The 25,719-nt window shown below is 41.5% G+C and overlaps 1 protein-coding gene across 4 annotated transcripts in view; it reads left to right on the top strand.

The window, feature by feature from the left end:
- Positions 1 to 15,926, top strand: part of CADPS2 (calcium dependent secretion activator 2) — a 527,120-nt gene extending 511,194 nt beyond the window's left edge. For all 4 annotated transcript variants that reach the window (XM_066362568.1, XM_066362567.1, XM_066362570.1 and 1 more), the window contains 2 exons: positions 8,711 to 8,815; positions 15,011 to 15,926. In XM_066362568.1, the coding sequence (XP_066218665.1) occupies positions 8,711 to 8,815; positions 15,011 to 15,181 (276 nt within the window). In that variant the 3' untranslated portion in view covers positions 15,182 to 15,926. The remainder of the gene's footprint in view (positions 1 to 8,710; positions 8,816 to 15,010) is intronic.
- Positions 15,927 to 25,719: the final 9,793 nt, after the last annotated feature.

Here is a 25,719-nt window from a genome sequence, read left to right as displayed (position 1 = left end):
CACATCTTATGCAATGGATCGACTCTGATGTGATCAAATACAGACATTTGTAGATAAGTCTTCCAATATCAAAAAGGAGGACATGTAGGAGGACACCTTTCGAGGGAGACAGAACTTACAAAAGAAGGACTATCCTCTCTAAAGGAGGATGATTGGTCACCTTACTTTATAAGCAGAATTTATAAGGATACCTGTAATAAGAGTAACTGTATCTTACAGTTCTTCATAAATCTCATTCATTTTCATTACACTTTAATTCTTATAGGTCAGTACTTTGTTAAAAGTATGGTGACCAATTTTCCTCCTTTAGGGAGAACAGTCCTTCTTTTGTAAGTTCCATTCTCCCTTGAAAAGTGTCCTCCTACATGTCCTCCTTTTAGATATTGGAAGACTAATCTGTAATGTTCATATTCGATGGGTACAGAGTCAACCCATTACATGAGATGTGACATATTTGTATTTGACATGACAATTCGTCAAAGATCAGAACAGTGTGGCGAGACACGATTATGAGATGCATGCGCTCTGCACGGGAGACCTTGAGAGAGAGCGCGATATACGGAGCGTGCAAAGGGCTTTGTGTACTTCTTACTGAAACATGACACCGCACATACAACATTGTAGACCAGGGGTCCCCAAACTTTTTACACAGGGGGCCAGTTCACTGTCCCTCAGACTGTTGGAGGGCCAGACTATAAAAAAAACTATGAACAAATCCCTGTGCACACTACACATATCTTATTTTAAAGTAAAAAAACAAAATGGGAACGAATACAATATTTAAAATAGAGAACAAGTAAACTTAAATCAACAAACTGATCAGTATTTCAATGGGAACTATGCTCCTTTCACTGACCACCAATGAAAGAGGTGCCCCTTCCAGGTGTGTGACGGGGGGGGGGGGGGGGCGGATAAATGGCCTCAGGGGGCCGCAGTTTGGGGACCCCTGTTGTAGACTCACGATTATTTCTTTCTCAGTGAATATTCAATCATAGACAGGTAAGCACAATTCACATTTTATTCCTTATCTATATAGTAATTTCTAAATACATATAATTTTATTTATAAGTATTTTCCCAAAATTTGAGTTTTAAAGTAGAAATCTAACCTCAAACCATATCTATTAATAATGCATTTTGATTAAATAGTTGTATAAAACACGTTTTTTAACTAGAAAATGATAAATACACCCAAATATTACTCCAAATTAGTGGTTTTGTTTGATATTTAGTTTTGTTAATTTAGCTTCTGAAAAATTCGCCTACCATGATGTAACATTTTCAGTTCCTAAATGTGCTTGCATCATTCGTGTAGCTGTATATTTTATTTTTAATTTTTAATTTCATTTAAGGGATGGAAAAATCAAAAATGAAAAAATGCCATTTCAATGATAAATTGAAAAAGGAATTTCCATTCCTCATATCAAAGAAAGATACCATTGTTTTCTGCAATATTTGCAGCGGAGAATTTTGTATTGCAGTTGGGGGCAGAGCAGTGATAACGAACCACTTGACCACCAACAAACATAAGCAATCATTAGATGCATCAGCTTCCAGTTGTAAAGTAAAAGATTTTTTTTTAAACTTCAAATTATTCTGAAGATAAAAAACAGTTGGCTGCAATGGAGGGAACATTTGCATTTCATACCATAATTCACAAAGTTTTCATAGTATGGATTGTACAACTAAATTATTGAAAAAGTTTCCTGTGCCAGGACAAAATGCGAGGCTGTTTTGAAATCAGTATTTAAAAATTACTGTGACAAAATACTTACAGAGGGAAACTGCAGCATTTGTGGCGATTTTATCTAATGCATCAAATCATAATGACATTAAATTGTATCCAATAATGGTAAGATATTTTAATGTTACCAAGGGCATTCCAGTAAAAATTTTAAATTTAGAATCTATTGAGGGTGAAACTTCTGAAATGTTGTCAAACCATCTATACAGAGTAATGAAAACAATTTGAAATCCAGAGTTGTTGCACTAACGGCTGATAAGACAAATACAAATTTTGGTGGGTGGAGATGCAAAGGGGTGAATACTGTATATATAAAATTACAAGAGTTACTCCAAAAGAAAATACTAGGAATAGGTTATAATGCACATACTTTGTCAAATGCAATCAACACAGGGTCATGTGCCATACCAGTTGATGTAGAAGTAATAATAACTACAATTTATTTGCATTTTAGTCATATTACTGTTCGTGTTGCTACTTAAAACAATTTTGTGAAGAAGCAAATGTTGAGTACAAAAAACTTTTAGGATATTCAAAAGTTAGATGGCTTGCTCGAAAACCTACTACAGAGCGTGTTCTACAATTATTTGAGCCTCTCTGTTAATATTTTTTAAGTTTAGTCAAATGTCCTAAAATCCTGGAATCATTTTTCAATAATAAAATATCTGAGATATTAGTATATTTTGTACATAATCAAGCATCTATTTTTTACAAAACAATTCAAAAGATTGAAGGTGGACATATTTCAGCTACGGAAGTTAGTCTTATTTTGAATGACTTTATCCTTCAATATAAATCTCATTTTGAAGAAAAATTTCTTCCTTTAATTATAAAAAAAAATTGTCAGACTTAGAGTAATCAAATCCAGGCATAACAAAAGTTTTTCAAAGAAGTGCAGAATTTTTACCAGACATGTTTTCAATATAAAGAATGGTCTGAAACAAACATCACAGGAAATAACAGTTTTCAATGGTGTTTTTTTATTTCATTTCAAGTATATTGAACAGATATTGAATCTTGTCTTGAGTTTTTATCTAAAAAAATGCCAGATATCAAAATAGACGACAGTTGTCTCTTCAAAGACATTAGAAGACTGGATGTATATTTAAATTCTGAAAAATTAATACAATGGGAAAATGAACATGTTGAAATTGATGAAAGATGGGTGGAAATATTCAACCATTTCAAAAATGAACACATTCCATGTGAAAATTTATTTGTTCTTGTTCAATTTACATTGTGCTACCCTGGAACTAATGCAGAAGTTGAAAAAGTTTTTTCAATTGCTAATGATTTTTGGACAAGTGAGAAATCGAGATTGAATGTTGATACTCCAGCTGCAGCACTTGCTGTAAAATTCAATATGAAGGATTCAATATTTTTTGTTCAGATATTTCCAATATATTGTTATGAGATGATACATTGACAAAAAATATTTATTGAATGGAAAAGTACTCATTTAGATAATATTAACTAAATGAGTAGTTAATATTAACTAAATGAGTACTTTTTCTTACAATTATTATTAAAAATTAATAGATATGTAACCATAATTACAATATAAAATATTACAAATGTTTTTATTATGCATTTATCATATAATGTATTGTTGCAATGAATAAAATGTTTCTTTTATTTACAATATTGTTTTCTTCAATATATTTTTGACCTCCTTTTCATTGTAAAAAATTGGTCACCTTATTAAAAGGCCAAAATGAGTAAGTTAAAAACAAAATAACAGGTAGTAGAAAGTTCTGGCACTCTAGGCTTGCATTGGGGTGGAGAATCAAGTTAAATTTAAGCCACATATGAAAAAAGAAATGTTTTGGCTGTTTGGCTTTTCCCTTCAGTTCATTTTTACAAGAATCACAAGCTATATTGTTTCTAATCGGGCCCTTTACCCTGACAGTCAAATATAACCTCATAGTATTTCTGAAGATTATCAGAATCTTATTATTGGAATGCTAGATTCATAAAAACTGTCCTCGCTCCCTGTTACAGATGAGAAAACTGAGGCACAGGGAAAGCAGGTGACAGGCTCAGCCAGGCAGAGGGTGGCATGGGAGGGCTGCACAGCTCGCCCCTCAGCCTCCATATGGACGGCCTCCTCCGCGGTGCTCACACCAGCCCGCAGCTGCCCTGGGAGAGCAGGTCTGTCTTCCCGGCACCACCTCCCTAGTGACGCTGGGAATGTTGACCAGTGCAGGTTGGGTTGAGCACTTTCTGGATTTTTAACCATAATAAACTTGTTTCAGTTGTCTGTAAATATAACCCTTACTCCTATTCCAAGCCAACAACAACAAAAATTCACACTCAGAACTTTCAAAATGCTCATGTTTGGGGTATGTTTTTGAAACTAAATATAATCATTTTAGTGGGGTAGCTTGCACCAAGGGAGGAAAGGTGGCTATTACTGTATCGAATTTACTAGTAATATAAAATCTGCATTTGCATGTCTAGAAATGGGAAGTGAGTGGCCACAAATTTAGTTCTACTAAGTAGATGTGCTGATGACAAAAGGAGCAAGCACTGCGTGTATAATGAGGCATTTCTATTTACTTTTTAATACACTGGTGAAACGGTCGGGCGTTCATGTTTTTAAGTATTTTGTTGCTCTGTGAAGCTACCAAATGATCCTAAAGGAGGCTTACATTTATCAAACTTATCAAAGTCTGCAACATTTCGAAGATATACTATTTATTTTATTCAGTCCAAGTTAGCATTAAAAAGGCACATATTTTCTAAGGTGAGAGATGGTATTTCAACACAGTGACTCAGTCCTTGTAAAACAGACAGCATCTCTTGAAATAAATGAAGAAATATGTACATAGTGGAAATTTGGCCATTCCATATCTCAGTGCAATAAAAAGTATTGGTTCTTTGTTGTTTTTTTTTCCCGGTTGTTCACCTATGGAGACAAATATTGGCTGGAGAAGAATGAAAAAATGTATCCACTAGTTCTACCAATTCATAATCAATAAAAAGCTAAACACTTAAGCAGAAAATGTGTCACAGATTTGTTCCCGAGCAAAGCAGCTATTTTTACCTCGCCATCATCATCAGAAGCCACATTCTGACTGAAATCATTTGCTGGAAGCAGCCACAATATATAAACGCTATGTGGTCTTGGGGTTCTGATTTAGGAATATCAGGCACAGAGGGTCTAAAGGCATTGTGCATTAGTATGTATTGAGACCTCATTCCAGGTGGCAAGCAGCTGGACTTTTTAGAACTAAAACTTCCAAAATCAATGTGAAGTGCTTGTTTCCAGGCAATAAGCATTATATTTAATCGAATCATCCTCCAAATGTGATAAATTAGCAGAAAAGGAACTCGTGCATATTGAATATATTTGTTTTGTATCTGCACTAGCCAACAGAATAATGAAATTCCTGAACTACTTCTCTTTTAACTTGCACGAAGAAAGCCCGGTATGTTGCTAAATCTCTTTTCACCAGCGTTGCAGAGAAACAACTTTAATCCTTGTTAGAAAATTGCCGAGTCTGGGGCTGACAAAGAGCTCATGCCTGTTCCATTGTTAGTGCTCCGGGCCTCAGGAGCAGAGCCCTTTACAGCTGCGAGGATCCCGCCCGGCTCAGCTGCCCTATTTAGGAGAGGAGGTTTGTCAATTTCTATTGACAATGGAGAGAGTTTTTCAGGGCCTGTAGCAGTGCGGACACAGTTGGGGATCAATGCCAGCCATTCAGACTGCACCCTCTTTCATTGCTTTGGTTTGTTAATTCAAGACTAAAGGTCCACGGAGGGGGTTCAGGGTGTTTAAGAAAGCTGATGAACTGTTTAAGAAAGCTGATGAACTACAAGCATTTATAGCCCTGGTGTGGCAATTTCCATAGTCAGTGGCAACTCCTGGCACTGAGGGAGCTGTGTCCTTGTTGACCCTCTTGTTATTAAAAATGCACAAGTGCTGCGCTTCTCAATATTTCCACACTCTTACATTGTCAATACCACCTTCTGAGCCCTTCAGCTTGTTGCTTGCTCTAAAGATCTTCTTAGATTGGGTTTGAAAACTTCACCTTAAACACTAGATTAGACTGATGTTCTGTTTTCCGTGCTCCTGTTGATTTGTTGAACCTTCCCCGGGCTGGAAAGCAAGTAGCGGCTTGATGGGGAGACAGGCCGCTAATATGATTTACCCGTCTACAGTCATGCACAATAAGTGTGAATAAATACAGGGGTCTCACAGAGTCAACCCTGGCCTTTCCTTTCCTTTTATTTTTGCTTTCAAAGAGGTATCTCAAGAAAATGAAGTAATACATGCCCTTACAGGAGTTGAATGGACCACAAAAAGAAAACAAGGAAAAGCTATTTTTCGTTCAAGTCGTAGGCTGTTGTCATGGATTGGCATGGAAGGAAATGCGGAAGGAACAGAGGCACACTGCTTTATCCTGCACAGAGGACAGAGCAATAATCCACACCCTGGCCCCAGGGCCCTCGCCGAGCCCCTTCCTCGGCAGCCCCCGGAGGGAATAGTGAATAGTCAGTCAAGTTCTTAGTTAAAATGAACTTTTCCAAAGTGGAAGGATGTTCAGACTTCACTGCACATTCATCCTTTTCAAATGTTTTTCCTTTGTTTGGGGAAGTGGGTTTAGTTTGGTGGGGGACTGAAGCCAAGCTACCTTTGACTTTTTCTCTCAAGATGAAAAAATGGGACTTTCTTATGTCAGCGCCCAAAAGAGAAAAATAGCAATGCCAGCTCCAGAAACAGGACAGTGCTAGAGGTTTGTTGGGTGGTTTTGTTTGCTTGCTTATTTGTGTGTGTGTGTGTGTGTGTGTGTGTGTGCGCGCGCGCGCGCGCCCGTGCACACCCGTGTTTCACCATATATAAGAGAAGCAGTTCTAGGAGGGGGTGCTTTTGTCAGCTTATTCTCAGTAGCGACATAAACTGAGAACTAAGCTACTGCGCTCTTCATTTGCTTATTTTGGCTGAAGTTCTTCAATATGCTTTGACATGGGAACCAAACATATGCATTCTTTTCAGATATAATTAATTTTTATCATAGAATTTTTATTATAGAATAATTTGCCCTTAAAGTAAGATGATGGTCAAGTAGCTTAAGCATTCTATTTAACTATAGTTCTCTTTTTTCTCTTTTCTTCAATTTGGATCCTTTTATTCCAAAATTATTTTTTCTCTATGATTATAATTTTGGCATTTTGTATTAAAGAAAATACCACATTAATAATAAATGTGTTATATTAGATGTCTTTTTGATTTCCACTTTATCACAAGTATTACTCATCTGTAATGGAAAAATGAAGTTAAATTTTAAATTATGTAAGGATTTTTTAAAAGAAAAAATACATATGGAGTAATTTTAAGAAAGTACTTCCATTTCACTCAAATTTATATAACTTACTTTTTATAGTAACTTTACAGTCAAACAGATTGGTATATTATGCTAAACTTTGTATAATTTATCATAGTTTGTCCCCCCAACAAAAATTTTATTGTTGCCTGCAGAAGGACTCTAATTTCAGAGTCGTGAACATCAGGTACATGGATAACATATGTTTTTTAAATCATAGTCTGTTCCATAGTTTTAAAACTTGAAATGTTCATTCATTTGATAGCATACTATTTTGTAAATCAACTCTTCATTTTACTTAGCTTATCTCATTTTTTATATGTATGTTCACTGTACTAAAAAAATTAATAAAATTAAGTCTGATGAATAGGAAGTAGTAGTCATCTCTAATTTATGCTTAAAATACCGTTTCTTATACTAAATTTATTAGAACAGTGTTAACACAAGCCTAGATGAATTTCAGACTCATTTGTATCCCTTGGGATTTCTCGTAGATGTTGGATTTACTGTTATATTATGTGAAGAAAGATACTGAAGGTTTTGTTCTATGTTCAGACACCTGAAACATCTGCATACACATGTGATCTGCAGTGTCACTGTGTTTGTGTACACAGACAAGGTGCAAAATTTCTTCTCATTGTAAACCGCTTGTCATTTCCTAAGTGCTGATTGGACTTGGCTGTTGTTCATGGTTATCTGAATGAGTAGCATGATCATGTGTAGTGTCACCTCAACTGAGCCCTGACACATAGTAGTCACTGAATCTCTTAGAATGTCACCATTAATAGCAGATTGCCTTTTTTTTTTTTTTTAATGGGAACAAAATCCCTCCTTTTACTCTACTCACAGACATTATATATAAACAGGAAGTTACATGCAAAATGAATTTCAGCTATCTCCTCAGGAGAGTTGTAATAAACAGAGAAATCCGAACCACCCAAAAACACTTGTAAAATGAAACAGATCCTTGCCTTTCATAACCTGGTCACCTGACATCTGTCCATCCTGATGATGTACCTGCCTCAGAGCTCAAATTTTTACTTTAGGTGGTTTGAAAAGATCTTGGCCAATACATCACAATCGATAGTAGATACAGGTGTGATTGAGGATTACTGATTAGGAAGCTGGGGATATTTTTGCTGTTGCTCCATTCAAATGTTATTTCTAGGCATTGACCACATGCGTTATGGCATAACATACTTACTCTTAGAATTTTACATAACATGCAGGCTAATGGCAGATTTTCCTTTGAAAATAATTTACCTGGGTTTTTTTTTCTTGCTGTTTGGCAGTCCTTTCAGTCCCCTAACACGTGTTTAGTACCCATTGTTACCAACAAATGACAAAGCAGGCCATTAGGCAGCAAGTGCAAAGAAACCAGTTTCCCATGAATATGTTACAGCTGAAGACTGCAGTGTTAATTCATGGAAAGAACAGGCTGGGTCAACTTGGCAGGCTTTCCAGCAAAACATACAATTCTGTTAACAGGAAATTATAGCATTATTGACTTCAAGTGCTGATCTGTGGTCATTTCAGACTATTTCATTACCCCCTCATTACCAAATCTGTTAAATGAATACTGCAGAGGTTTGTTTTTTCCTTTTCTCCTCTCCTCCCCTCTGCCCCATCCCTCTTTCCAGCAATGGTACAGCAGTTCCATGAAAGTCATCTGTGTGTGGTTGGCTGATAGATTAGACCTCCAGCTTCATATTTACCAACTGAAGACGCTCATCAGGATCGTGAAGGTAAACAAAATGTGTTTAGATGGGAATTGCCCAGCAAGCTAGAGAGAGAAATGGGCAACATACTGACATACAGGGGGAAATGATTGTATTTGCTAAAACCAAGTGGATGTGAGTACTTTTTAAACATCACTTTTAGCAATGATGTGCTGCTGTTTATTTCCACTTCCAGTTAGATTGCTAAATAAATATAAACTTACCTTTTTTCTTGCTCTGAATAAACAAAAAATATTTTAATCAGTCACATTTCAGGATAATATGCATAAAGGCCCTAGCACATTTACCTGAATGTAGTTGTGGGTCCACAGTCATTTTGTGTTTTCTTAAGTATAGAAATGTGTTTTCATAATACATTTCCTCCATATTGACTGAGATCCTATGTCATCATGAAGGCTCTTGAATTGCATTTGTCAATAGTTTAAGAAGTGTCTCCATTATTTTCTTTTTCTATTTTTTCTTTTTCTTTTTTTTTTTTTTTTTGTATTTTTCTGAGGTGAGAAGCAGGGAGGCAGAGAGACTCCCTTATGCACTGGACCTGGATCCACCCAGCATGCCCAACAGGGGGCGATGCTCTGCCCATCTTGGGGCATTGCTCTGCCACAATCAGAGCCATTCTAGCGCCAGACACAGAGGCCACAAAGCCATCCTCAGTGCCCGGGCCAACTTTGCTCCAATGGAGCCTTGGCTACGGGAGGGGAAGAGAGAGATAGAGAGGAAGGAGAGGGGGAGGGGTGGAGAAGCAGATGGGCGCTTCTCCTTTGTGCCCTGGCTGGGAATTGAACCTGGGACTCCTGCACGCCAGGCCGACGCTCTACCACTGAGCCAATGAGCTAGGGTCTATTATTTTCTTATATCCTGATATAAAAGTAGAATATTATCACTGCCTGAATTCTTTGGGAAGCATGCCCCTTCCTCGATGTAAGAGCTTATCGGGCCATGCTGAGGACCCTGCATGTCTAACAGACGTCATATCAGTTCAGCAAGGCCATTTTGACTTTTGCCCTTGAAGGGAAAATATACTAACACAAATGTTATATTTAGTGAGCAGAGATTTAAAATAACATTTATTCAACATGATTTTTTATGCTTTGTAAATTATAGTGGAAGTACAAAATGTTACTCCTTTTCACCCCAAGTATAACTTTTTCTTAAAATTGAGTCAAATCCTACCTGATGGGTCAAAACTCTAAGCTACTAAGAATCAGCTGTTGCTGACCTGTTTTGGCACAGTGGATAAGGCCTTGATTTGGAAAGCTGAGGCCATCAGTTCAAAACCCCGGTTTCCCTGGTCAAGGTACATATGGAAGTTGATGCTTCCTGCTCCTCCCCCCCTTCTCTCTCTTTCCTCTCTAAAATGAATAGATAAATAAAGTCGTAAAAAAAAGAATTAGTTGCCCCTTTAAATAGATAATCTTTATTTCCATGTTAATACCATTTACAAATTTCTACATACATATATACACATACACGTAAATACATATATATGAAATAATTATATATAATTATATATGTGCCTATATATGTGTATATATGCACATGCATATTCATGTGTGTGTGTATGCACACATGCAGACACATGTATACATATTAATTCTCAAGTGTCGTTGCTGACCGACCACTATCAACATCACCTGGGAAGTTGCTAGACATGCTGACGAGTTGTCTAACGTCAGACCTATTGAGTCAGAAACTCTGAGATTTGGGCCCAGCAATCTGCATATTACCAAGCCCTCCGGAAGTTTCTGATAGTTGTTAAAGTTTAAGAACCACTGTTATACCATTAAAAGAAGTTTTTTGCCACATTAAAATATTTTCCATCATTCTCTTGGTTACTGCAGTCTAATTAGAATACAAATTCTCTTGTGCCATAGACACACAGGCTATTACAGATTAGAAAGACCCCAAAATAGGCAAGTTCTGTTCCAAAGTAAGAACTTGACACATCTGGAGTGTAGAACCAAATTTATAATGGCACAGTAATAGCAATCATGATTAGTTATAAATAACGAAATGATAGTCACCACCCACTACTTTTAAATGCTGTCAACAAATCATGTTTCAGTGCACAAAACACCTTTGTTCTAGAACACTTTTTACGAGGTGTTATTTATTTTACAAAGAAGGTGAGCGCACACTAAGATCTTAGCATTCACATTTGCCTAGATTTCTTTAGCGTTTCTTCCTTGTTTCTGAAAACATGACTGAGAGAGCTTTCCAATGAAGGTTGTCTTTCGTAAAAATGAATCGGGGTAATCTGTGTTTACCTTCTAAAAATGTGTATATGCTAAGGTTGCAGTCTATACTGTTGGGATTAGCTGGCTGCTCTTATGAGCAGCCATATGTTTTTTATTATTTAGAAATTTATTTTAATGGGGTGACCATGATCAATAAGAGTACATAAGTTTCAGGTGAAAGCTCCATGGCATCTGAACCGTTGATTGTGTTTGGTACTCATCACCCAAAGCCAACTCATTTTCCGTCACCATATATTTGTCCCCCCCTTATTCTTCTCCCTGATCAGCCATATTTTCAAGCTGATGTCTTCAGTGTTCAGAGGTCAGAAATGATACATTCAGTCAATTGATAGTAGTTAACAAATTAAGCACTTTCCTTTGTTTTTTGAATAAAATTTTCATTTTTTTTTATTATCCCATCATTTGTCTCTTTCAAAATCATTCCTTTTCTCATATTCACACATCATTACAGGTAAAAAAAAAAAAGATCAAGGACCAGTAAATATTTCAGCAAAACATTAACAATACTTTCATGAATTTTATGGTAACCCTTTCATTGTACTCTAAAAAAATCAATTTATCTTAATTTTAATGTATTCTTCATTATGGCTCCTGATAGTCAAGACTGATAAACCTGAAATTAAATTTCATGACCATGTTTGACTGGCCGTGTTTTGGTTTCCACAAGCAGGCTCAGCCAGTGCTTTCTGGGGCTGATATGTTTAATTAAGTCATAAGGTTTTATTTAATAGTTAAAAATAATTATTTCCACAATAAAAATCAGGATGAATTCATAATTTAATGTTCTAATTGGGGTTTTTTTCCTACTCTGAATATAAACAGACTTTAACCAGTTTCATATGTGGATTCTTCATTCTTCAGACCTGTATGATTATGTTTACAATGATCATTTTCCGGTGAATCTAAGGAGCTGTTAACTAGCACATGTGTAGAATTGCGGAGGCTCCTGACTAGGCTTTCCTGCCATCCACACCACTTAGACTTGGCCTGCATGTTACAGCAGAGCGGTGCCTTGTACCCAGGAGCCAAGCCATCCCACCCTTACTGCTCACCACTTTTGTCATTCACCTATGCCCATGAAGACCCAGACATAGATTTATATGATAGCCAACTTTGTCCTACAATGATACGTAGACACACATTGGTTTATTCATGTTGCTCACTAAGAAAAAAACAAATTCTGGAAAGATTCTCACAAAATAGGATTATGAAACTATTTGCAGAGTTTTAACATCAGTGATTTACTTAGGGAGGGGAAAAATAGAATCCTCAAATAACCTCAGTGGTGGGTTTTTGTTCTCACTACTGGCCATGTGACATTTAAAAGCAGTTAACATAAATCAGCTGACTTTTTTACTAGGAGAAAAGACAAGTGAGCAGCACCCTGTGGCAGACACTTGTCTTAAGTAAGAGCCAGGCAGACCGCCATTGACAGCCACAGAGGATGTCCAAGTGTCAGTAACATGTTATGCATTCTAAAAAGACAGGGAAGGAGATTTCGAGGGTACCTGCTCCTAACTGCTTATTGCTTGCTAATAGAATAAGGATGTGGAGTTTTAAATGTATGTAAATTAGAAAACCTTCAGGACTGCAAGTCTACAATACAAACCTGTCCTTGCCAATTTACTAATAATTTAAGCTAAGGCTGAGAAAAGTCATTCCAATAAAATAAGAAAGTAGGACTCACAAACTAGGTATATAATTATCAGTGGAACAATAATACTTTATATCAGAGAGATCATCTGTAGGTGAATATTTTGTGCACTTGATATGTGTTTAGTCTTAACTATTAGACACTTGTAGACTTGAACATAGATGTCTATGGTTATAATACCATGTGTAGCACTTACCAGAGTCTCTAGATAAAACTTACCTCTCAGAGTTACTTTCCAGGTTCTAATGCCACCATAAATTTTGATGTATTATTACCTTAGTAATAATAAGCTTATCATCTTACAAAGAGAATATAAGCATGATGGGTTGCATGTGTCTTAAAACAAAATATTAGAATCTAAGTGAAAATAGTTTTGATCATTTAATAAAACTAACTCTGCATCTAAATTTTACTTGCTGTTGAGATGCTAATTTCAGGTGCTGCAGTGTTCCTCACGGTTCAATTTATTTTTGGACATTGATGGACTTTTTAAAAGTGAATTTTATTTATGATCACTGATTATCTAAATAAATTATTCATTCTTTGTACTTACTTTTGACATATCACTTCTGAAACTTGGTGTGATACCATGGGGCGTAAGTCATTTGAAAGAAGACAGGAAGAAAAAATATGAAAATCCCAGTGGACCACTACCTTGTAATGGTTCTCCTCCTTCCCAGAGGTCTGTTAGTGGCCAGGTGTATTTACCACAGGGATTAAGATGTCATCAATCAGCACTTCCTACCTTACATGAATAAGCTCCTTTAGCTCATCCCTTTGGATATTATGATCTTTTCCTTCTGCTGTTTTGGGGGAAATCAAGCATCCTTTAATGTTAATTTCCAGATATTGGAGTTGTAATATTGGGCCATCAAGGACAACATTCCTCCTTTTTATTACTGTGTTCATCTATTAAATGTAAACAACAAAAAAGACCACTAGCAATCAGCACATTGATATATACAGATACTTTGGGCCAGTTCATTGAAATCTGATTGCTTAATATTCTAAAGCTAACATAGGACAGTAAAAACCTATTTAGCTTCAAAACTGGCCTCTACAGAATGGAAATCTTCATTTGTTCTTTGTTTCCCCATAGAACCAGTTCTGATATTTCTTATACAACTTCAAAAATTAATAATGATAAACCAGTCTTGTTTAGTCATAGAACTATCACATACAGTGGTACCTTGAGATATAAACAGACCAACATATGAATTTTTAAGATACGAGCTGCGACTCGGTCCATATTTTTGTTCGAGATCTGAGCAAAATTCCGAGATACGAGTCGTGATTCGGGAAGCTGCCGCTAGTTGGCACATTGGCGCACGGTTCCAGTATCCACAGTTTGATATACGAGTTGACTGACATACGAGCTCGGTTACAAGAACGAATTAAATTCTTATCTCAAGGTACCGCTGTATGAAGAAAACCACACTGAAGGGGAAAAGTAAAATTAAGGGAAACTCTATTATAGGTTCCATATTTTAAGTGCCACCTACCCCTGAGTTCTGCTCTTACTGTTTCCAAGAATCACTATAGAAACGATCACTTGGTATTTCTTTTATTTTTTGACATATAACACACCAAGTTATAATTCACTGTTTCACAGAAAATGTAAATACATGTTTTATTAGCCCATCTATGAAACTTCATGCCAGAATTTGACAATTCACATTCCAAAATAATTTCAAAAGGAAAGGGCAGAGCTCATCCAGGCATTTAGGAATATACAACATTTTACCCAGTGCTACATATAAGTGAGTTTTATAATTCACAAGTTCTGAAAATACAAACATTTTACTAATAGTAGGATTAATCTTCTCCCTCCACTCATCTCCCGCAAAAAGCTAACACATTTTATAAAATGTGATGTATTTTTCAAGTATTAAGGTAAAGTCTCCTCAATTAGAAAACTAAGGATTTTTTCATATTAAAAATACACGTAAGTGCATAACATTTTTCTCTTTGTTACAGGTTATCCAAATAGTAAATTCTGCATAATTAGTAATATTTTGAGAAAAGCTTTATTTGTCATCTGATAATTACAACCTTTTGGTCTGTTCAGAGTGATTCTACTTTGAATAGCACTACCAAGAGCCTCTCGTTTCATTTTCTCCCCAGAAATACACCAGCAAGACGATTGACAATCTGAAGCCATTAGTGGGTTGTCCCAGATCATTTTTGAAATGCCAGTTGAGTTTATATACATTTAGACACCCATATATATATACCTGCAGCCATATACTCCAAAAGTGATCTAAGTCGTTCATCTTCTTCCTCCTCCAGAAAACCTATCGGGACTTCCGATTGCAGGGTGTGTTGGAAGGCACGCTGAACAGTAAGACCTATGACACTGTGCACCGACGGCTAACAGTAGAGGAAGCTACAGCCTCTGTTTCGGAAGGAGGCGGACTTCAGGGCATTACAATGAAAGACAGTGATGAGGAAGAAGCCTGATGCCATGTAGCTCTGTAGACGGACAAAGGACCTTGACATTGTTTATTTTGTACCTTGTCCTTGTAATTACATTGTTTGACCAAATAAAAATGCCAGTGTTTCACTCCACATTTTAAAAAGTAAACCTGGATGCAGAAATAAAGGGGGAAATGCCAAGGTCTTTTGTTTTTGTTTTTTTCATTTTTAAGAAGATCAGCCACCTTTTTGTAGCTTGACCTAAAATGAGCTTTGGCTCTGTTTATGATTGGAACATGAACTATTTTTTTTTTTTAGGTTGTCTTTATTTTGTTCTGTAATCACATCAAAGTAGTGTCCTGTGTGTGCCATATATACTTCTCATAATACAACATGGTGAGAAGTCACTCTGGATCACTCTGCCCCTGTTGTGCCCTGTTAAAATGGTGTCTGCAGTTTATCATTTATGTGCAAGGTTTGTTTCGTAGTTAATTTGTCATGTGATGTGTGTGAAAACTCTACCCTTGGTTCTTAGTCCTCTGAATTGGTCTGCAGGTATATTCTTGGGCTTAAAGATCGCCAAATACAGACTAGATTATCCAATGCACTTGTGTCTTGTTCCATTCTGAACAAAAAAATCCCAAAGTGTGGGTTAGTGAGTGTGCTGCCATCTACTTCATTCTCCTACTTGCAAGAGCAGGAAGGCACCAAAAATCAGTTCAGTCATAACCACTTCTGTCTTGATTAGACTTGTATAGATTAAATGCAGTAAAAAAAAAAAATGCAGTATTACAAACATCCCAACAATTTGGCTCTGTTTTGTTTCTTGCTTTTTTGTGTGTGTGTGTCCTGTTCACAATTAAAAGAGTAAAAGATATTAGCACTGTTCTGTATGTAGTAGGCACACACACTTGTTAAGACTTGGGTCCTATGACAGCATCTTTCCACAGCAGAAGTAAGGGTTGATTGCATCTCATATATTGTGTATTATTAGTTAATATGAGCAATTAATGGTAACTAATAACTGAAAATACTAGGAATGCTACTAATGTGAACTAGCAATTGACATATTAATTAGCAGTTACTTCTTCCTCCAAAGTATTTTCTTGTAACTATTTTGAAAGATAAATAATAGTATTATGCTTTATAATTTCTCTATGAATTTTTATTTTCTTATTTTTTTTCTAAATAAGTTGGCATGTTGTGCTACTGCATTCATTCGTAAGTAATGTTTATATGAAGTAAATTAATACTAAGGAAGTGGAGTTATCCCTGAATTTATGTAAACTTAAGTTCCAAAACTTCTGCAAATGAAACAACTCAGATTTTTAAATTCATTCCCCCATTGGTGTTATAAATGGTGGATCCAGACTAACCCAGAAAAATCTATTTAGTTCACAGTTACTATATAATATTGTTTTGGCTCAACTTCTGGGTCATAGAGTTAAGAGGCTCTGTGATACAAGATCTACATGAAAGATTTCTTCCCCTTTGCTGGGCTGGAGACTAACCCTCACTCAGTAATTCTGAACGGGAGTTCCCCTTGGGAAGCTCTCTTTCTTTCTCATCTCCCCTCCCACTTCCCTCCGCCCTAGGCACAGTCCCATCCTTTCTCCAAGCCCTCAGGTGTCCAGTGATGCTCCTTGAAATCCCCAGGCTTGCTGCTTGCTGCACAGCTCAAATTGCTCTATGCTTAGGAGTTACTCACCCTTGTTTTCCTTTCAATAAAATGTCTATTTCCTTGATACAGCTCATCTCAGTGTAATGGACCCATTTTGTCCTAAAGTATGAATATGAATGACGGGTGACCCCTTCGTGTGTGTGTGTGTGTGTGTGTGTGTGTGTGTGTGTGTGTGTAGCTGATAGAATTAGGAAATAAAGGGGAAGCAGGCATTTTAGGGGAAAGTACTTGGGCCAGTACTTGGGAGGGTCTTGCCGCTGGCTTGACCTAATTCCTCTGCCTAAGGACCCTCTTTGCTTGTCAGCCTCTGGTAGCTTCTCTGTATTTGGGTGCTCTCTGCTCCGGCCCTTCTGCACCCAGATTTCTAAAAGCTCCGTGACCACTGCACCCTCCACTGGCTCCCACAGCCCGAGTAAGAGCAAAGCCAGGCTGTAGGGGTGCTCACAGTTGTCTGAGGGCTCTTGACTATCTTCTGAGCCAAGAAAAGGTGTGTTAAGGGAAGTTTATAAAGTTTGGAAAAGGCTGAAAAGTTGCTTTTGGGTTTTTGCCCAGAAATGCTCTTCAACATAACTGCTAATTGCTGGAAGGACTTACTAACTGTACATTGATGTGTGTAACTGTGAGGGTGAGTGCCCAAGCATCTATTAGGGCAGGGGTCTCAAACTCAACTCAGCATGTGGGCCGCAGAGCAAGATCACAGCCGTTTGGCGGGCCGCACTAGGTCTACAAAAGGCAACTGTTACGCAACACTTTTCTCACTGCAGTTGAAAACAAAAAAAAATCAGTACAACAAGCACAATCGTACATGCAGTTTACTCAGTGTCACAAAACGACCAGAAACTGTAGTTCGCATCACAACTGCTGTTAACTAAGCTAATATCTAGCTAGGATGCTAGAGAATGAAAAATACAAGTAGGCCCCTAGGCTTACTTAATTTTATCCAAAATATTTTGAACTTCGTGGATTAGTCTGCAGCCCGCGGGCTGCGAGTTTGAGACCCCTGTATTAGGGGAAGCCAAGTGTTGTTATTCTTTAAAAGTGTTTTGTTTTTTTTTTTAATTGGAAAGCTAACAAGTCTTGCAATGAGAGATTTTTGAAATGAAAATCATGTTTAACCCAAAAGAAGTAGCCCTACCCTCCTAAGTGGCCTTGGGAAGGACAAAAATGTCCTTCATTGCACAGTTTGGTAAGTGTTGCTGGAGAAAATAATTAATACGGTCTGACGTCCAGCCGCAGTGGCTTGTTGAATAACACGTCTAGAAGGAAGATTTCTGCAAACACTTGGAGAAAAATCGCGATAATACTCGTTCCTGCAAAGGGAGAGAACCACACAGAGCTCGATGGAAACCTCGGCTCCAGCTGTGGGTCGTTCTTGCATTCACGGATTTTTTCCACTTGAATTCCCTTTAGTTCTTGTTCATTGTCCCTCGCTCTGGAGAAAGGATTTCCTGCTACTTTGGCAATAAACGCCTGTTTGCCAAGTGTCTCGGGGCTCCCACCCCGCCCCCCAGGGTCGTGGCCGGACTTGGCACCGCCCTCCTTGGCGACCTGGAAGGTGCGCTTGAATGGAAAAGAGGTCACACGGCCCTCGCCGCTCGTGGAGCCCCCCAGCCCCTTCCTGGTACCTCAGTCTGCCTCCGGAGAGGGGCGCGCCACCCGCGCAAACCTGTGGGCACCCCAGGCCGGAGCCCTGGGCGCACGGGCGCTCGTGGGATCTGCGCTCTCCGCAGCGGAGAACCCAGCCTCCCAAACCCCCTCCGCCACCTGCTTAGTAAAAGCACCCGAGGAGGGTGGGGGGCGAGTAGAGCAAGAGACTGGTCCCTTTTATTTTTTCCTTCCAAAACAGAAAATGGAAATTTCCCGGTCCGGGTCCCTAAAGGGAGGTGATAGATCGATGTTCCTGAGATGTTCACGCGTCACTGGCGTCCGGGCCTCGACTCGCCGGCAGAGCAACCAGCCGGTCCCGCGCTGGGCGCCGCTCCCTTCAGAGCACCGCGGCCCCCACCGCCAGCCTTCACGCATCCCTCCCTCGTGGGTCGTGAGGGCTTTGGAGGCCCGGTGTGTGGGGCTCGGGAGCACAGGGTTCATCTTGTCTTCACACTGAGACTGCCCCCAGCCCTGCCGGACCCCGGGCCGCGAGGGGCAGGAGTGGGCCTGCCTTCCCCTGCAAGACCTGCTCGCTGGCGCCAGGAACCGTGGAGCAGGCCCCCGAGGTTCAGAACTTTGCTGCAGACGCAGTCGTGCCCATAGGCCAGCGACACTCAGCGTCGGCTGCAAGATGGGGCGCAGAGCTACCTTAAGCTGCTCTTTCTGTGACATTGAAGTAAGATTCTTAAGGGAGCAAAGCAGGTACAAGCTCTGAGCCTGGGTACCAGCAGTCACGAGTGACCGCCACCGCGGCCTTGATCTGTGTGCAATATGTGATTGTTTTTAAAGAAGTAGGTACTGCAGTGTAAGTGTGTACTGCCGAGAAGAGGAAGTGAGCAAAGAATTCAATGATTTTGATTTTGGGTTGGTTTGATTTTTTTCCCAAATGAAGAAGACCCCTGATTTCAAGAACTACCCTGAAACCACATAAGGAGCCGGGATCTTGAAGACAGAAAAGGTTGGGTTTGAATCCTAATAGTTTCCACTTCCCTTCATGTGAGCTCTGTGGCCTTGGGCAAGCTATCTCACCTTTCTTAATAAGGTGTTGCAAGGCTTAGAGGCACATAAGTCGTGGCCATTATTAACTGTTTCTTAATGTAGGACTGGTTTCAGAAGAAACCTCTGGCACATGCTCCACCAGTCCACAAGCCATTCTTCCCAGGATTGGCACAGGGTCCTTCTAGACTGCACTCAGGTCCACTGACCTTCAGGCGCGCCCCGGTGTGTCCGTGGACTGACTGGAATTGTCCAATTCTGCGGGTATATATATAGCCAGCCTAGTGCGAGGAGAGGAGGAGACGGGGAGGTGAGGGGCACGCTAGCCTGGTCTCCAGAATGGGCCAGCGTTGTTGAGAGTAGCCCCTGGAACTGCAGTTGGAGGGGAGGCAGCTGGAGGCGTGTGCCATCGGGTCCACATTAGGATGAGGTTGGTCAGGAGCTCTGAAATCGGATAGGTATTATCTGGGAAGTGCCAGGCCGCAAGTCGGGAATTCCAGACTGGGGCCTGTGACCAGTAGGTTGAGTTCAAGAGAATTTCAGGAGCAAATCGGTGTTCATTACTGGTGTCCAAACTTTAAGGAGGCCTTGAGTAGCTCATCTCTGGTCTGAGATGTACACACAACTCTTGGAAAATGCCAAGCAGAACCGAGAGAGCTGCAGGGGAGTCCCCAAGGCGCCCCAGCGTGCTCCAAGGTGACCTCAGCTGTGACAGCTGTGCCAAAACTATTGATGAGACAGCCAGCACCGAGTTCTGGCCCAGAGTGCTGAACTAGCAGCCCTTCTAGGCTTCGTGGACAACGCCAATAACATGGAGGCCCTAGCTCACGGCTAAGGGCACACCCCTGTGTCACAATCCAGCAGGCCCATTGAGAGGGAGACTCACTCCTTGATGGTGCTGGGGCCAGGTCATGGTGGCCCTGGGAAGGCAGAAAGTGATCACTTGTCAAAGGGTAAGATGCCATCTCCATCATTTCTTTAAGGAGGTCTGCCTGCAGCTTCTGAGTTCCAGATCCAAGGAACGTGATTTCACCCTGGCTGCCTGCTGACTGTGGAATACCATGAAGTCTTTCATCTCACGGAACTTTGCAACGTTACATTAACAGTGGATGTATTAGTGTGCTTATTTGTGAGTGATTAAAAAAAACTAGCAAATAAACATATTCTAGACTTGTCTGCATTCTCCCCCCACATTGTCCATCTCTAGGATCAGTGGTTCTCCAGTAGAGAGGGAGGGAGAAGTTGATTTCAAACTCAAGAACCATTGGGCAGATTAGTTACTCTTTCCCTGGGCCTGGCACAGGCTGTATATGGACTCCCTACACACATCATGTACCTTTGCAACAATTAAAAGTGGTGTATTAAATGATTTCCCTTTCTGCTTGAAATCAATTCTAGTTTGTCTTTTAACACTACCTGTTGTGTGAGAGCCAACAAGAGATATGTCTCTGGTGTGTGATTGGCAGAAAAGAAAAAGAAATAAATTGTTGTGGTTTGTTGTGTAGGGCATTTCCTTCGCAATGCCAAGGAAGCAAAACTAATTATTAATTTGGGAAGAGATTTTAATAAGGAGGCAGAAAAAGTCCTTGAAAGGGGTTAGGTAGTGAAAGGTCAGAACGCAACAGAAGTGGATTTCAAAAAGTAGACAGTGAAACCTGAAAAAGGCAGGGGTAGTAGCTGATTGTGGAAAGGTTTGTTTGTTTTTTTTTAACTAGGTCCTACACTACCCCCCACTGCCCACCCCCTACACACACACACACACACACACACACACACACACACACACACAAACACACACACCCCAAAGCTGGGTAATACACATTACAAAGTTGCCATATTAAAGAAGCTCATTCACTGCCATTCATTCAGACTGCCCAGATTTGTTTTGTTTTTTTGGTGTCTTCCTTTTTGTTACATTGTGTAATTGCTAGGTGAGTTATTTCATATCATTAGGATAGTGTATCGGAAAATTACTTACTTTAAAAATGCACAACTGCTTCTAAAGAGATGAAATCTGCTTTAATCTAACTGGGATTTTTGAAAGGCTTTTAAGAAAGGTTAATTCATGAATCACAGAAGAAAATGTCCCCTGAGGAACTCAAGACTGAATGTGGGAGAGCAAGCCCCCAAGGACAGGGAACATCCTGGGGGGGGGGGTCGTAAAAAATAACTTCGCAAATGTTATTCTTTATGTGTATTTTAACATTTCCTTGCGGATAGCCAGAAATCAAATCACTGAGAAGGGTTGTTTTGAAATACAGTTGTCTGAAAAAAAAATATTTTGGAAAAGTTTATAGTTTAACTTCCAATAAGGTGATAGATAGCTTTTCATAGTTAAGTGGTTTTGTTTTCATATCTTTTTTGAATTTCAAAGCCTCCCAAGAATGAAGTGGGCTTTGACTCAGTCCCATTTTACAGACAAACTATTCAAGGCAAAGGGAACTGCCGCCATCCTTTCTGGTTAACAAGGAACCCACCAGTTCTGTGCCTCCCCCACCCCCTCGGCTGAAGCACCCTGCGTGGGAGGCCATGCAGGAAACTGGCTTCATTTACCCACCATCAAACTGGGACAAGTAGATGGTAGAAGTACTTAGAAAGAACTTCCTGAGAAAGGAGGAAAGTTTGTTCTTGATTTCAATAGACAGTTGAAGAACCCAGCTTTGAAAGGATGGTCCAGGGACCAGAGGAGGCAAAGGGATTATATTTTACCCTTTGTGGGCAGCAGTTGGGGGTCACATGAGGGTAGACTTCACTGAATACTTTTTAAAAATGGACGTTTTCTCCTCTTAAGTTCCTGCTTACATGGGTTTACTTAAAAGTTCTAAAAGTTAATGTAAAATAACAACTGCCAACAGCCAATAGATTGCATCGAATGTCAGAAAATATGGCCAATTTTGCATGTGGATTTTACAGAGAAAAGGGGAGCCTGAATAATATTAAGATGCAGAAGGCAGAGGAAGGGGAAGAAAGGCCTTCCATTTCTCATCACCAGTGACCACCGCCCTGAGTTCCAGAGGGGGCGCTCCCTTGCTCACCCACGGGTGGGGCTTGACCACGGATGGGACAGAGACACCGCCCAAGACCAAAGGGCACCTGCACACTGTAGCCTCAGTTTCACTGGGATCCTACCACCTTGTTCCCAGATTTCCTTTTGCCTGGCGTTCCTCAGGGAATTCTGAAGAAAACATCGTAAGCAGGGATCGGAATTTAAATTTACTGGTAGCACCTGAGTTCAAATGCGGTGTGTGTGTGTGTGTGTGTGTGTGTGTGTGTGTGTGTGTGTGTATGGGGGTGGTGTGTGGGGTGTGTGGTGTGTGTGTGTGAGTGTGGTGTGTGGTGTGTGTGTGTGTGAGTGTGATGTGGTGTGTGTGTGTATGTGTGTGTGTGTGTATGGGGGTGGTGTGTGGGGTGTGTGTGTGTGAGTGTGGTGTGTGGTGTGTGTGTGTGTGAGTGTGGTGTGGTGTGTGTTTGTGTATGTGTGTGTGTATGTGTGTGTGTGTATGGGGGTGGTGTGTGGGGTGTGTGGTGTGTGTGTGTGTGAGTGTGGTGTGGTGTGTGTGTGTGTGTGTGTGTGTGTGTATGGGGGGTGGTGTCTAATCATAAAGACAGCAACAGCAATCACGTGTATTTTGAAGCTGCCACGTTTGGCTCTTCCATCTTATATCTGAGTTGGTCAGTGAGAGTTGGGTTGATAGAGGTGGCTCTCTTTCAGTAGGTGTGGCCTTCTCTTGGGGAAATAAGAAATTGGAATTTCCTATTAATATCAAAGGGTCATGGCTTTGCTTTTTCAAATAAAACGTTGTGTCCCTCAAATAAACAGGGAGCAGATCCCCGTTTGGAAAGGGAAGGTCCGCAATTATACCAGGCTCACCACCTTTTGAACACAGCCTGTCCTCATAATTTTTAAACCCTTTTGCCGTAAGAAATCGAAATCAGCCTGATGGAAGCCAATTTCTCTGTCTCTTCCTTTTTCTTCCTCTCTGCCTCTCCTTTCAACAGCGGTGTGAAAGTTCAGCTACTCTCCGGCGTGAGTAAAAGCGCTGAAAATCAGCTCATGTGCCAACACCGGGAACACATCCAGGCCCGCGATTCGAAAAGGAGCCTGTGCCGCTGCATTATTATTTTTGTCCTTTAGGTTTACGTCCACGCCCTTGTATTATGTAAATTTCTGAGAAGCTGTGAATCGCAGGGTTAGGCAGAGGAGCTCCCCCCACCCCCCAACACGCAGCAGGAACCGACCCGGTTCAGTGTTTGAACGATTCACAGCCTCTTTCTGCCTCAGTTTTTACCCACAACCCGCTTCGCTGCCCAGCCTCGACCCTGCGGGCTGGCAGGGACGCAGGGCCACCGTCTCGGCCTCGGGAGCCCTGTGACCACAGCAGGCCGGCCTCTGGAGGTCACCGCGGGCCACGGGATACGGTTCCTGGCTGCCCGCATCCACGCCCACGCGGGCGCGTGATGCTTCGCGGTGTCTCCGGGACCCTCTTCCTCCCTGAGACTAAACGACGACTATCAGGGTGGACTTCCTCTTTGTGGAATTCAAAGAATTAGCTGAACTTAAATAAAGAAGATTCGGTGGGAAGAAATACGAAAAGTTACTTCCTAATGAACCCAGACTAAGAAAGCAATAATTTAACGTCACATTGGAAAAGTTACTAGGATTCCTTAATGTGGGATCAGTCGTCCAGCGCGGATGTTAAGGCTCAGCTCCTGAACCTGTCCCAACCCCTGGAGGGTCTGGCCTGCGAGGGGAGGAGTGGAGGGAGAGAAAGAGGGGGAGACGCCAGGGGGGCGCCACCCCCACCCAGAATAAGGGGCCTGCCAGTGCCTGAGCGTCACCTCCCCTTCGGGACCGTGGAACCGGCTGGCGGAGGCCGCGCGGTGACTGTGCTCTGTGACCCGCCATCCCCTCCTCACCTCGGGGGGGGAAAGGGATTGCGGGGCAGATCCGGGGCCGGGATGGAAGGACGAACCAGGGGACAGGGCCAAGAAAGGAAGGTGGAGGAAACTGTCTTAAACAGAAAAATCTAGTTAGGAAATTCTCTCGCTTTCCCCGGGACCATCAGGAAACACCAACTAATCCTAACGCAGGTCAACCGGCCTGGCAGGACCCGCAGGGGCAGGGAGGGGGCGGCACAAATGCACCTATGACAACGGACTGAAAGGTTTTGGGGGGAGCTGCTCAGAAGTGCCTCCTCTCCCCGTTTACAATTGGCTTCGGAAAGTGTATTCCGGGAAATTCAAGTGACAAGCGAAAGTAATGAGAAGATGCTCCGGCCCCTTCTTGGCGCGCCGCAGCGCCGGGCCTGCTCCCTCTCGCCTGCCATCCAGACTAAGTAACCCTTCAGTTACAATCTGCGTCGTCAGAGCAAGTCTATTAGCGAATGTTCTGTTCAGAAACTTTTCAAACAGGAGTCCTCAGCCATCTGTTACTTTGTCTTTAAACTCGATCCCGCGCCTCCTCCCAAAACTCTTTGGAGTTTCCGCTCCTCCTACCCTGGGGCCGGGTGGGGGAGGGGCCGCCGCTGGGTTCTCGGGGTGGGAGGGGGGATAGGAAGGGGCGCTCTCCAGTCCCCGGGGCTCGCAGGGGCGCTGGCGGTCCGGAGGCCGGAGGTCAGACCTACCCGGGCGGCGACCGCGGCATGGGCGGGCCCGGCTCCGGGAGGGCTCTCCAGGCGCGGGAGCTCGGGCGGCGCGCGCGCAGCGGGCAGGCGCGGGGGACGCGCGGGGGCCCGGCGGCGGGGGGTGCGCCCCAGCCCGCAGTTCCTCCGAGCCGCCTCCCCGGGCCGGGTCGCGCTCGGCCTCGCCACTGTCGTCTGAATTGTTTGGGATTCGTGAGCGAGAGTCAATCAATGGAGATCCCGGCCGGGGAGAGTTGTCAGCTTTTCTGTTTCACTTCGGGTTTCCATTAAATGGCTCTGGTCGAGCCACCGCCTGCGGCGGAAAGGCGGTCTCTCCAGGGCCAGGGCCACCAGGGCCACCAGGGCCACCAGGGCCGGGGCCGCTGCGGCGGTGTGGACGCCTAGGCGGCCGAGGGCAGCGGGTCCTCCCAGCACGCTCCCGCGCGGGAAACGACCGCCCGCCCTTCCCGGAGGGAACTGAATCTGTACACGGCTCTCAGGCATTTCTGCTCAAGGATTTTAATTTACCTCAATTGCTTCTCCATTATTTTCAAGCTTATCCTTTGCTCTATGTTATTTAAATCTTTATTGTTGACTCTTTTTTTTTTTTCATAAAAAATAAGGGGGGGGGGAGTTTG

This window comes from Saccopteryx leptura, chromosome 2, assembly GCF_036850995.1.
Source record: "Saccopteryx leptura isolate mSacLep1 chromosome 2, mSacLep1_pri_phased_curated, whole genome shotgun sequence".
NCBI classification, from domain to species: domain Eukaryota; kingdom Metazoa; phylum Chordata; class Mammalia; order Chiroptera; family Emballonuridae; genus Saccopteryx; species Saccopteryx leptura.
This window is presented reverse-complemented; position numbering and strand designations above follow the sequence as displayed.